The sequence below is a fragment of the Manacus candei genome, unplaced genomic scaffold (assembly GCF_025592945.1).
Source record: "Manacus candei isolate 608988 ecotype Guabito, Panama unplaced genomic scaffold, ASM2559294v1 h1tg000065l, whole genome shotgun sequence".
NCBI classification, from domain to species: domain Eukaryota; kingdom Metazoa; phylum Chordata; class Aves; order Passeriformes; family Pipridae; genus Manacus; species Manacus candei.
Window position 1 is genome coordinate 572,049 of NW_026138113.1, and position 12,710 is coordinate 584,758.

At 50.2% G+C, this 12,710-nt stretch overlaps 1 protein-coding gene across 1 annotated transcript in view; it reads right to left on the reverse strand.

The window, feature by feature from the left end:
• Positions 1-2,781: 2,781 nt before the first annotated feature.
• SLC7A5 (solute carrier family 7 member 5) overlaps positions 2,782-12,710 on the reverse strand; it is a 37,198-nt gene continuing 27,269 nt past the window's right edge. Inside the window, exons 7-10 of the mRNA XM_051805731.1 lie at positions 12,388-12,484; positions 11,781-11,930; positions 10,706-10,883; positions 2,782-8,962 (exon numbers count right to left, since the gene is read on the reverse strand). Coding sequence (XP_051661691.1) covers positions 8,907-8,962; positions 10,706-10,883; positions 11,781-11,930; positions 12,388-12,484 — 481 coding nt within the window. The 3' untranslated portion in view covers positions 2,782-8,906. The remainder of the gene's footprint in view (positions 8,963-10,705; positions 10,884-11,780; positions 11,931-12,387; positions 12,485-12,710) is intronic.

A 12,710-nucleotide genomic window follows, 5' to 3' on the forward strand; every position in this document is an offset into this window, starting at 1 on the left:
ATTAGCAACTCCTTTAAAACATGATAAGAAAAAAAAACCTTCCAGGCAAAACTTCCATTGCCTCAATATTTAGGGAACAATTTTGTTGTTGGGTGCATTTTGCTGCAAGGAAGTTTGTCAACATCAATTCCCCTTTAATCCAATTTCCTCATACCTGTATCTTGTTTTCACTGGATTAATTTCTCTGCCTCGGAGGATCCCTTTATTAGTTCCATCCACGAGTCCTTGTCAGCTCCTTGCTTTGATTCAGATGTGCACCCTTGAAGCTGTTCCCGGCCTGTGTCACACCCCACCCTTAGTGGCTTCTTCCCAACCCAAACATATCAAGTGCCTTTCATCTTCCACACAAATCTTCAAACAAACAGTTTTATTGCTTTTTGCTGGGTTGCCTCCAGTTCTCAGAGCCATTTCCACCTGCTGCTCCAAGGGCTCTCCCTCCCTTGGTGGCAGCTCCCGTCCTGCTCTCCGTGCCCATCCCACACAGTTGCTCCCGGGTTTGGGGGGAAAAATGTCATGTTTTGGGTTTGAGGGTGGAAGACTGTCAGTCTTGCTGCCTGAGTGTCTTCCAGAGGGCTGTTTTCTCTCTCCCATCACCTCCAGCCATCAGGACAAAGCCCAGCAGCCACAAGGCCGGAGCTGAGGACGTGTCTGGACAGCGCTGGGTCACATGTAGCTCCCATGCCATGAGTCCTTCCTGGGCAAATCCCACCATGAGGATCCCTCTGCCACCCTGGGCACCATTGATGAATCAATGTTCATTCTCTGGGATGAGTTTGCCCAGAGAAACTGTGGCTGCCCCATCCCTGGAAGTGTTCAAGGCCAGATTGGACGGGGCTTGGAGCAACCTGGTCTAGTTGGAATTAGATGAGCTTAAGGTCACTTCCAACCCAAACCATTCCATGATTCTATGATTCTGTGAAGGCACAGCTGCCACAGTGGCACCAAGGAAAGGTCAGCTGTGGGGCAGCCATGGGCCAAAGGACCACGTCTCCAGCAGCCAACAATAGTGACCTTCAGGGAAGGCTCATATGAAACATGAGGTCTGATCCCTGCCCAGGTTTTCCCTGGACTCAAGTGTTCCTTGAGGCTGCACCAGGGCTCCTGCAGTCAATAACAAACCCTTTTATCTGGGCTTTTTGAACTTTAGTGCTCACATAAAAGTGGTCTCAGCAACATCCCCTGACACCGAGCGCATGATTAACGAGGCTGGGAGCAAACAACACTTCCTGGCTTTGTCTGGGTGTCTGAGGCCTCTCCCGCTTCCCACCCACAGCCCAGGCCTGGAGGGGTGGCTGGACCAGCCCAGTGCTCAGCAGGAACATGGAGCAGCATTACTGGTATTTTTCTTTTTCATTTGCACTCCCTTTTTGTTTCATGAGCCTGAAAATACCCATTCCCAAGCCTTTGCTACCCTGCCCATCTCCTTTTCCAGATCCTGTGTGCTGGACTGGCCTGAGCCTGGAGAAGATCAACAGGCAAAGCTCTGCAGACATCTCCCTCCATTAGTAACTACTTTTACATGTTCCCTCTGTCCCAAACAATTTTTACAGATATAATTCCCTTTTTCAAACCACACAGGAGGCTCAGTGAGTCCTGAGCCTGCTGAAAACCCAAGGATGGAGATACTGAGGTTTTATATTTAATTTGCCAGAGTTTATTCTCTCCCCTGCTTTCCTTCTTTGGCCACAACTGTCACTTTTGGAATGATATCTTTTAAATCACTGATGGCACGGGCTATTCCACGCTGGCTTGTGGAGATGTTTTTCTTGGATTACTCTAATTCTTTCACTAAGAGCCTCTAATCCCATCTGGGAGAGCCTCTGAAGAGCCTCTGGGAGAGCCCTGTCACACACGGGGTTCTTGTAACTCCATTCTCATTTCCTCATCTCCACCTTCCTCCTTTTGTAAATAAATATTTAGTTAAATGCTACTGTGGTCTCAGGGTTTGGTTTTATGAGGTGGCTGGGCTTGAGCAGATTCTCTCTTCCGGTGTTACTTCCCAAAACAGCCACAACACTCGGGAGTAAATCAAGAATTGCCTTTTTCTCATGAATTCTCTCCTTGTTCAAGACATTGGTTGACTGTGGCACCTAAATTCAGTATGAAATTTGTGTGTAACATCTACTCAGCCCATTTGGGCATCACTTGCTTTACTCCTGTTTTTTTTTCCATGGCCTTTCTAAGCTCCATTAGGATTCCCTGCCCATTTCTTCCCCTTGGGATGTGTGTGTGCCAACAGAGCATCCTGGGCACCACCTTCTCCTTCAGGAAGGAAAACCTCTGAGCTCTGCCATGTGCACACCCAAAATCAGCTCTTCTGCCAACCCACCTCTGTGAGCCTGAGCATCCCTGCCCTGGTCCTTTCCCACTGGAATATTCTCCTCTTCAGTGTGGAGGGACATGGGAAGGAGGGATTGCAGCAGAGGATCACTTTCCTCTTATGAAACTTGATACTTGCCTGCTGCTGGACATGAATTCTGCTACAGCAGCAGCTCCAGCATAAAACCATGGAGATACACCCTGGGAACTGGGACATCCATCCTCTGCTCCCACCTCATGCCCAAGGCCCACCCACTTTCCCACTCCCTTGGTTTTAACACAGGCAAAACCAGAAGAGTTGTCTAGAATTTCAAAAAGGAGGATGGTGATGGAGGCCTGGATGCTGCCATGCTCCTAAATCCATCTACAAGAGGAATACCTGGAAACCCAGGGCTCAGGTGCTGATGGATGGGGGATAAACAAGGCAACCTTACGTAAAATAAAAGTTTTAGAGGCAAAGACCAGCAACAAGAGAGTTGTAATTCAGCTTTCTTTGTTAAAAAAACAAAACAAAACAACCCAAAACATAGAACAACCCAAACATTCAACAGATTTGTTAAACCACAGACATAAAAGAATCAAGAAATACTACAAAAAATACATTGCAAGAGACATCTTGTTTTACAAGGCCATTGGATTCAGGAACTACTGGCTGACCAGTGGAATAGCTGTGTTGCCAGGAACACAAACATTGGGAATAAACAGCGCTTACTGGAGAAGTTTTAAGACTAAAAGATATTTACCCCTTAAAATAAATAGAATTGTCATCTACAGCAACATTTAAATTAGTAAAATAGTTTTTTTAAAGCAACCAAATATAACAAAATTGTCAATCAGATCTAGTTTTTTTTCTTGTGTGTGTTAAGCTCTTTTCTGTATGTGTGTTTTAAAAAAAAACAACAACAAAAGTACAAAGAAAAATATCTCTGAAAAGTCAGATTCTTCACCAGGAGTGAATGTCACCCTTTGTTCTGTGGGTCGGAGCGAGGTCTGGGAGCCACTCTGAATCCTCCCTTTGGAAGGGTTTAGGTGGGACACAGATCTCTCCCTGCCCCCTGAACAAATAAGGATGTTTTTCCCTCCGTGTGACGCCGATCCCAGTGCAGGGGCTGCAGCCCCACATCCCGCTGGATGTGGGAGATCCCCCGGGCTGAGCTGGACGTCACCCCACGGGAATAACTCAGGTGTAGCTATAAAGTCTCTTTTAGGCAGTTTAGAAATTAATTCAGTGTTTAAAAAAATACTTTTATTTCTCTCATTAACACTTCAACAGCTGGAGGAAGCAACACCCCTTCTCACGTGAGGAACAGGGAGGGGGCAAAGCAAAGAAATAATCCTCTGGATATCGGATCCTTAGGGGATGGCCGACCCTGAGCCACGTTTCCTACCACCACATCTCATATTATCTGCACCAAACTGGGAGCTCCTGGTGCCACCAAGCCCAGCAGCATCACACACCTGCCCCACCCAGCTCCCAGTTGCAGTTCAGAGTGTGAAAACTGGGAAGAAACTCCTCAAGAACAGGCAAATCCAGCATAAGCCTGGAATTCCTCAAGAAGCCACCTGAAAAGGAAACCCCCTGAGCATCCCTCAATGCTGAGGTCTCCTGGGATGCCCTGGCACAGAGGAGGGAGCAGATTCCCATCACTGCGGGGATCTCCCTGGTCGGCAGCCAAGCCCTGGCTCCGGCTGTGCCGGCCCATCCCGCAGCCGGAGATGCTCCAGGGCCGGCACAAGGCGACCATTCAGCGTGTGGGCTGTGCCCGGGTCGTGGCACAGACCTCATGGCACAGCCCCGGCACCAGCCCCGGAGGAACCGGAGCCATCTGCCCACTGGGCTGCCCTTTCCCAAGCTCCAGGAGGGAGCTTCATTCCAGCCCTTTCCCAGTCACCCTCCCTCCCCTTGGATTCATTAGAAATGGAGTTGCACAATGGGTGGATGGAAAAGCTGCCATCCCACAGGAACAGCCCCAACCAGCCAGAGTGTTGTGTAATGACAATATTTGGCAGTTTCCTTATTAATTTTTTTTTTAAATTTTTATTTTATATTAAAGCCCAAGGACACTGTCACCTCGGCTGAAGGCACAGGTACCTTCCCAGACTGAGTGGAAACTTTCCCTGGGATTCCCCACAGCCAGACTGGGACTCTGCCACTCTGAACATCTCTCCATGGCTGGGAAGTCACAGCTACAGGGAAAAGCTCTGTTCCAACACTGCTTCTCCTCGAGGGCTCCGCTCAGACTCACCACGGAGGAACCCTCGGAGGAGCCCAATGCCTGAGCCACCCCTGGGACAGGCCTTGGAGAACAACAAAGCCACTTCTCAGGAGTTTCAATCCAGTTGAAGGGTCTTTAAAGTTTGTTCAACTGTGCCAGAGTCCCTTTGAACTCCTGAGCCACAGAGGGAGCCACTGAAAACAAAAGTGTGTTTACCAGAACATGGTGTCTGAGGTGGAAAACACTGCAAATTCTGCAGGAAGTTGGAAAAAAAAATCATAAAATAATCCACCCAGGATGACATAAGTCCCCCTGATTTTTGGCTGGGAGCATTTTGCAGGGCTGAGCAGGGCTGGGTCCCCTCCTGGTCGGAAGAAGGTTTCTCATTTAGAAAGAGGAACCCAACGGGCACGGAAGTGCCTGGCCATCAGCTCCTGCTCTGTTTAGCAATCCCTGCAGGATGCTATTCCATGAACACTCCAAACAACTGCCTGCCTGGGAGGCTAAATCCTTAAAAACAAGTTAAGAGCAGTAATTGAAGGGGGGGTTGATACAAGGACCACGGGATCACTGCAGAGCAGCCACGGCCCCGTGGTCCGACTTGATGATCTTAAAGGTCCTTTCCAACCTGAATGATTCCCTGATTCCATGGACACAACGGCTCCAGCTGTACCTGCAGGACACTCATATGAAATAGGTTCATGTGGAACCTCATTCAGGTCCCTGTGGTTGCAGTGCCCTTTGTGGGAAGGGTTTATGTCCCTCAGTGCATCACAGCTGTGACCGATCACGGGCTCCAAAGAGAAGCCAACAGAGAAACAACACAAAAATCCCACATCCAGTGCTGGGAATGCCAAGGAATTTTCTGTGAAGTCTCTGTTGCTCCCCTCGCCCTCCCTGACACACATCTCATTCCATGTTTGAGGAAAATAAGCAGCAAGGAGGTCTTTCACAAGGAGTTCTCCCCTTTCCATACCAAAATCCAGCTGACCAGGGCAAGTCGAGGGCAGCAGATGCTGCTGTTGCTGATCAAAGGGATGAGCTGTCACTCTGGACAGCAGATGCTGTTGGAAGCAGTTTCTCCCACTGGAGAATCTACTTTATTGTGTTTTCTTTAGCAAATGAAATTCAGTTTTACCCCCTCGCTCATTATCTCCCAAACCTCCGGGAAAAAAATAACCCAACCTCTTCCAGCCACGTCACCAAGCTCTGGTGGAGGGGAACTGTGGGGGTCAATGAATCCAGAAAGAAATAAATCAGGCATTTTAAACTTTGAGATGTGACCCGTGGTTGACCAAATTCAACATTTTTTTGTCATTTTGTCCTGGTACCTGGTTCAGTTTTCCCTAAACCTCTATTGCCAAGGAGATGCTGGCAGGATCACTGTGAACATATGGATCAATGCCAGAGCCTGTAGGTTAGTACATGAGAAAGATCTTCAGCAGCAAGGGAAAAATAATGAAAATTCATAAAAAGCAAAGCAAGCAAGTTAAGGAATTCATTAAGATCAGGTAATTAATTAAAAAATATTTCTTAGTGTGATGTTTCCTCTTTAAAACCAGCATGAAACATTCACCAGGAGGACATCGTGTAGTGATGGTCATCACTGCTCAAAGATGTGTCCAAACCAAGCACCCTCCCCCCCTTTGGGAGGTCTGGACCCATTTCTGAGCTCTTGGATGGGACCTTGGTGCCAACTGACATTGGGCTGAGGTGGCTGAGAGTTTGAATCCCTTTGCTTTGCATCCCAAGTAACTCTGCTGGGAAGTTCATCACCAGGAGCCCCTACACTGAACCCAGGCCCTGCAGAAGCTGCCCTGACACCACCACAGATAAAAACGTGCAGAGCAAGTGGGAGGTGACAGACTGAGGTCCTCTCTCCATGAAACAGGTCCAGCAGGAGCGGTGACTTCCCATCACCACCCTGCCAAAACATCTCAGCCTTCAGCCGGAAGAGATGCCAAAAAGTTCAGGTTTTACAATTTACCACCTTATTTATGCAAACACCCCTCCACAGGCACCAGATCCAAGGTGCTCCAGTTCATTGCACGTTAGGTCCCTGCACAGCCAGGCACTGGCCGAAGACTTTGGGTTCTGCCCTGGAGATCCACACAAACCAGCTGCAAGTCCCCATGATTCAGCTCAGCTCCAGGAGAGCTCAGCACCTCACGCAGGTGAAGCAGCACCTGAGCTGGTTTGGGGATCTCCACACTGTCCTGGGAGCTGGTTTGGGGATCTCCACACTGTCACCTGAGCTGGTTTGAGAATCTCCACACTGAGCTGCCATGGAATAAACAACTTGACAGCCAAGGTTCTCCACATGCTGATTGTCTCACCTATTCCTGCTGCACCCGAAGCAAGAGCTGGTTGGCAAAGCGATAGCACAGAGCTCACGTGGGCATGGCCACACACTTGGACAGGAGCTGCACCTGCCCTGACACCCCCCAGCGCTAAAGAGCTTCAAAGGACAAAGTGTGAGCGAGTACCATGGTGTCCTTAATGCCTCTCCACCCAAAATAACCCCACACTACGAGGAGAATCCAGCAGAAAGCTCTCGGAGGATCCCGGCTTCCCGACGGCCGAGCTTATAAAAACACTGAGGAGAAAAAGGAGTTCAATGAGCCACTTGCACAAAGCACGAGCACAAAGATCTGCAACAGAGAGCAAAGCAGCTCAATGTGGGGAGAAGATGCTTCTGAATTTCAACTGATACCAGAGAGCAGAGGCACAATGAGCAAAGTGTTCAAGAACTGCAGCTTTGCTGAAAAGGCGACGCTTTTGACCAAATAAAGCAACGTGTTCCTAAGAGGACAGTTGGACTAATTGGGAACTAGAGGGATTTTGGGTGTGCTCAGGGGATGGGATTGCACCACCCACAACAGCCAAAGAGGATTTCACATGCAGATCAGGGTTTGTGCTCAAGGATCACTCCCAGAATGGGAGGGTGGTGGAGGGATCTCACCAAGCCAAACCTGATGCACAAAGGAGGCCCAGGCCCCAGGCCAGGCTCCTCGGAGCAAAACACACCATCTACCATCATTACTCCAAGGATGCCAAGGCCCTGGCACAGGCTGTCCAGGGAAACTGTGGCTACCTTATCCCTGGAAATGTCCAAGGCCAGGTTGGACAGGCTTGGAGCAACCTGATCTAGTGGAAGGTGTCCCTGCCCATGGCAGGAGGTGGAACAAGATGAGCTTTAAGGTCCCTCCCAACCCATGATCTACAGCAGCCCGAGGTGAAAGCCAGGCTCCAGCCACCTGCCCTTTCTACACCCCAGACCCGGTTGGTCCCATCTCTGTGGCACATTCCAGAAGAGACAGAGTGTGACAGAGGGCACAGCACCAGGAAACGCACGGACAGACCCCAGGGAACATGCCAAGGGCACCCCACCCCTTACTTCTCCTTGCAGATGGTTCAGAGGCAAACACAGATCACACCAAGGGCAATGAGCAGGGCCATGTGGAGAGAACAATATTGCTCATCCCATGCTGGATGAAAGCCTGTCCACAGAAAAGCATGGAATGAGCAAGCCAAGGACTTGGCCTTCTGCTCTTTGCAGTTCCCTGGGTTTATCTGCAGGAACTCTACCCTCGGGCCTGCACCTGCCCCAGTGCTCCTTCACAGGGCCATGGGATGGGCATTCTGGTGAAGAGCATCCTGGAGAACTGGCTCAACAGCAGGGGATTAGATCTGGGAGTTAAAATCCAGGTGCTGGCAGGGGAGTGCTCTGTCAGGAACACGGTGACAGGCAGACAAGGCCTCCCCATGTAATTTCTCTGACACTAATTCTGCTCTGCCTTGTCTCACCTCAGCCACTGCCAGTGGACAGAGCCCAGAGTGTCCAGCAGCATGTTTTGGTGTGAGTTTGTGTGTGTGTGAGCCAACACCAGCCCACCTTTGTTTCCCAACCACCCCCCTTGGCCAGGAAAGGCAGGTGGGGCAGGCTCAGGCCCACCCTGGATCTGTGACAGCCCCAGGCACGTCTGAACACCCAAGCCAGGTTCCTGAGCAGATCCATCCTCATCTGGGGCATCCCAGCCCCAAACCAGATGAGCCCACCCAGAACCAAGTACAGCCCTCGGTGTCCCACACACACAGATGCTGATGGGACAGGCAGGACCCCTCTGGAATTGCCCTTTGGAATTTCTCCTCCTGGCTCATGTCCATACCAAGAACTCATCGCAGGGTCACCCATGTGCCAGGGGAAGGTGGGGCTGGAGGAGACAAGGCAGAGCTGGGATGTGGTGTCAGCAGGAAGCGGCTCCCACGGGGCTTCAGGGCCTGGGATCTGGGTGCGAGGGAGCAGATTCTTGTGTCGTCCTAAAATAAAATTGTGCGTTTCCTCGAGCTGAGTGTCTCTGCTTTTCCTGCCTAGGATTCCTGAGGAACCACTTCCATCAGCTTCTGGCACAGGACTGTCGCGGAGACTGGGGAGGAAAGCAAAGGAAAGGTCAGGGATCACACGCAGGGGCCCAACATAAATCTTGGTCTGGGCTCATGAGAGAAGGTCTGACCCATTTGCCTTCCAATTTAAGGCTTGAAATAACCCACAGGATACTTCCCACTCATTCCTAGAATTCCAACATGTAACAGAGGGAGCTCTGGTCTTGCAGCAAGGATGCTCCAGGAGAGGCTCTGGCACTCTGGACACCAGTTTCTACTTGCACAGTGATATGGTAACTCATTTTGGATGGCGTAAGAGTGAGCAGCCAAAACTGAGTCAGGAACAGGCATGGAAAATCCAAGTTGAAGCTTTTACTTCCAAGTTTGTAATCCATGTGAGCCCATGGCCTCTTGGAAGGACAAACCCACCTAAATCCACCTGTCCTGCCCACAGGGCAGAGGCCACTGCCTGGCCCAGGGCAGGTGGGAGTAAAGGGACCATTTCAGGTGCAGGTTTGCCCAGGAAAAGGTGTTAAACTGAAGGAACTTTACTTTTCCACCCATTAGTGTTGGTGGCCGATATCCAAACACTCCTCTGCTCCCTGCTGCTCCTGTGTTTGGAGATCACAACATACTCCTGCCTGGTAAAACTAACTCTAAATACAACCAGGTCAGACTCAAATCAGTTGGAGGTGCTCAAATTATCTGCAGTATATCAATAAATACGGGTTTAAAGGTCATATGTTTCTAACTGGATGTTTGCAGGATTATCATTCTCTGTTCCCAGAATATTTTCTATATTTTCTTTACAAGCCTCTGGTGGAGAAAAACAATGAATATGGTAATTTGCCACCCAGGCACTGCAAAAATGGTTTTTCCAGGAACTGAGCCTAATACTCAGGATAAAAGGTGAGTGTGGGAGAGGGAAACAGAAACAGGGAAAAAAAGAATAAGGAGTGCTGAGCACTGCTCTGAAAGCCTTTTTCTTTCTCATAAAACACCCAGCTAAGGCTGGGCACTTCTCCTTGTCTGCTTTTCTAGGTCAGCCTGTTGTAGGAGAGCCGGGAGGCAGCTGGTGGAGTTCAGTTACTTGGACAACATGGATTGACTTTCTGGATTCAGTTGTTCAGGCAGAGGTTCCATGTGCCAAGCACAGTCTCTCCATCCCTAAACACACCGTGGGGCAGTGTCAGCTGTTGGAAAACCTTAGAGCAGATACCTTAAAAATAAACCTCCTAAGAGAACACGTCCAGGGGACTTTCCCCTCCCTCTGCTCTGCTGCCACAGTGTGATGCCAAGGAAAGCTGTGCCTGGATCTGAAATGTTAGCACTGGCTAAACCATGGATTGGGATTGATTGTGAATTTTCAGCAGTCAAACAGAGGCCAGCCGTGCTCAATTCCTCCTTTTCCCTTCCTACACCATTGTAAAGGCATTCTCTGCTGAGCAAAGGCTTGGCCCTGGGCTTTTCCAGGAGGAGGAGCAACGTGCTCAGGGAATTACACTCTGCTGAGTAATAACGACCTGTTTTCCAAGATAAAAAAACCCTAGCACATGGTATTTGTCCCAAACTTTGCAATTACTGAAAGTCAGGGGGCACTTTGGGTGCTTGATAGACATGGTAATCATCAGGTTAAAATTGTCATCATTAAAAAATGGATCAGAGCCAAGACTTTGGAACCTCCTCCACAGGAAGGAGAGCCAGTGCTCCCAGCTGTAGGAGGTAACTGGGAAACTGTTCTTTTTGGAGCAAGAACTGCATCCTTGCTCCTCACTGTGGGTACTTACAGATGCCTTGGAGAACCCACTTGGGCTTGTTTTGCCACCAGACCCCAAAGAAGTAAAAAGGGATCCCGCTGAAGATGATGGCGAAGCCGATGGCACATTCCTTCGGCGTCTTCCAGAAGGAAACAGCAATGAGGAACAGGCAGGCCAGGATGAAGAAAATGGGCAGGCAGATGTTCACCTGAGCAGGGACCAAGGAACAGGTCAGGAGATGTGTCAGGGGAACAGGGCACACTTTCCAGGGAAGTTTATCCAGCTGTACAGCCCAGGGAGGGACAGAGTTCACATTCCACCAAGGCCAGGAGCCTTTCTCAGCACCTCTCTGGATCCCAGTTCCATATTTCCATGATGCCTTATACAAAGCACCTGTACCAACAGCCCCAGCTTCAGCAGCAGCCATAGCACAGGCCATGGCATCCTCAGGGCTGTTCCTCAGGGGATTCTGAGCAGGGCACCCACTAAGAAACCCAAAACCACTAAGGAAACACCCCACAAAGAGTCACTTTGGGAAGGCACCAGCACAGGCCTGGGAGTTTGTCTCTCTCTGGGTGTTGTTGCCTGGCAGAGACACGATTGTGCTGAGGGATGAGTGGGAAACATGCCCTGAAGGCCATCAGACACACCGGGGTGACACGATCTTGGCCTCCTCCCAGATAGGCCACAGAGCTGCCAAGCTGGCCAAGGACACAGGGAACAAAGCTCCCAGTGCAGGGGCTGCTTTAGCAGAGAACTATTTTAGGGGAAGTCCCTGATGGTACAGAGTGTTTCACTGAGCCACAGCCTGGGATCTGTCCTGGGGAGTGTGTTAGTCACAGAGAGCTTCCCGCTGTGTTATCCCACCACAACATCCCGTGTCCCTGACACCCTGAGCTCCTTCACTCTGTTGTCCCCACGGCCATGGCAGCTCTTTGTCCTTCTGCACCAACTCCCATTCAGCAGCAGGAACACCCCATTAGCTGAAACCCCACATCTTCCTGCAATCCCAGTCCCTCTCCCACGCAGGAGGAGCAGCTGAGCCTTCCCAGGTGCTGAGAAGGGACTCAGGGAGGACCCACCTCCCATTTCCCACCATTCTCACCTTGATGGGCCTCTCCAGCTCTGGCTTCTTGTAACGCAGCCACATCATCCCAATGATGGCCAGAGCCACACACAGCCAGTTGAAGAAGCTGAAGAAGTTGATGACTGAGAAGATGTCGTTGGAGAAGGCGTAGAGCAGGGTCATGACACACTGAACCCAGGGAAAAAGCCATTAGCAAAGGAAGGAGGCAAACCCATGTATGATACAACACTAAACAGGGATTTTAGAACTGCCTACCAGGAGAAGGATCATGTTCATTAGTTTTTACTTTTTTAAGCCATTTTCAATTGGTGCCTGGAATGATTGCATAGAATCATGGAATGCTTTGGGTTGGAAGGACCTTAAAGCCCATCTCATTCCACTCCCCTGCCATGGGCAAAGACACCTTCCACTAGATCAGGTTGTTCCAAGCCCCGTCCAGCCTGGCCTTGGACACTTCCAGGGATGAGGAGAATTCAAACCAGAAGTGGTCTATGAGGATATGATGAGAAGGGTCATTCTCCTGTAGGTGGATGCAGGAATGGCTGTGACTGGAGGTGGGAGCCCCCCTCCAACCCCTCTGATGGGATCCCACCCCCACCCCTTCCTGCCCAGCCCCGGGTGTTACCGTGAACACGAGGGATGGCAAAGGAGTGAGGAGCCTGGGGTGGATCATGGACAGGATTGAAGGCAAGTGTCCCTCTCGGGATCCCACGAAGAACAGCCTGGAGGGGGACACAGAGCAGTTACACCCCTGCAGCCCCAGCTGGGCCTTGTCTGCAGCACAAAACAGGGACAGCCCGAGCTCAGCCCAGACCGAGGCAGCAGGACTGAAATACCAATCCCTGACTTAGAATGGAGGCTGGAGATGGACAAAGAATGCAGGAAAGATGTATTTATCTCCATTCCAGAGACAGCCATTAAGTGACTTTCCTAAGACAACCCAGGAGA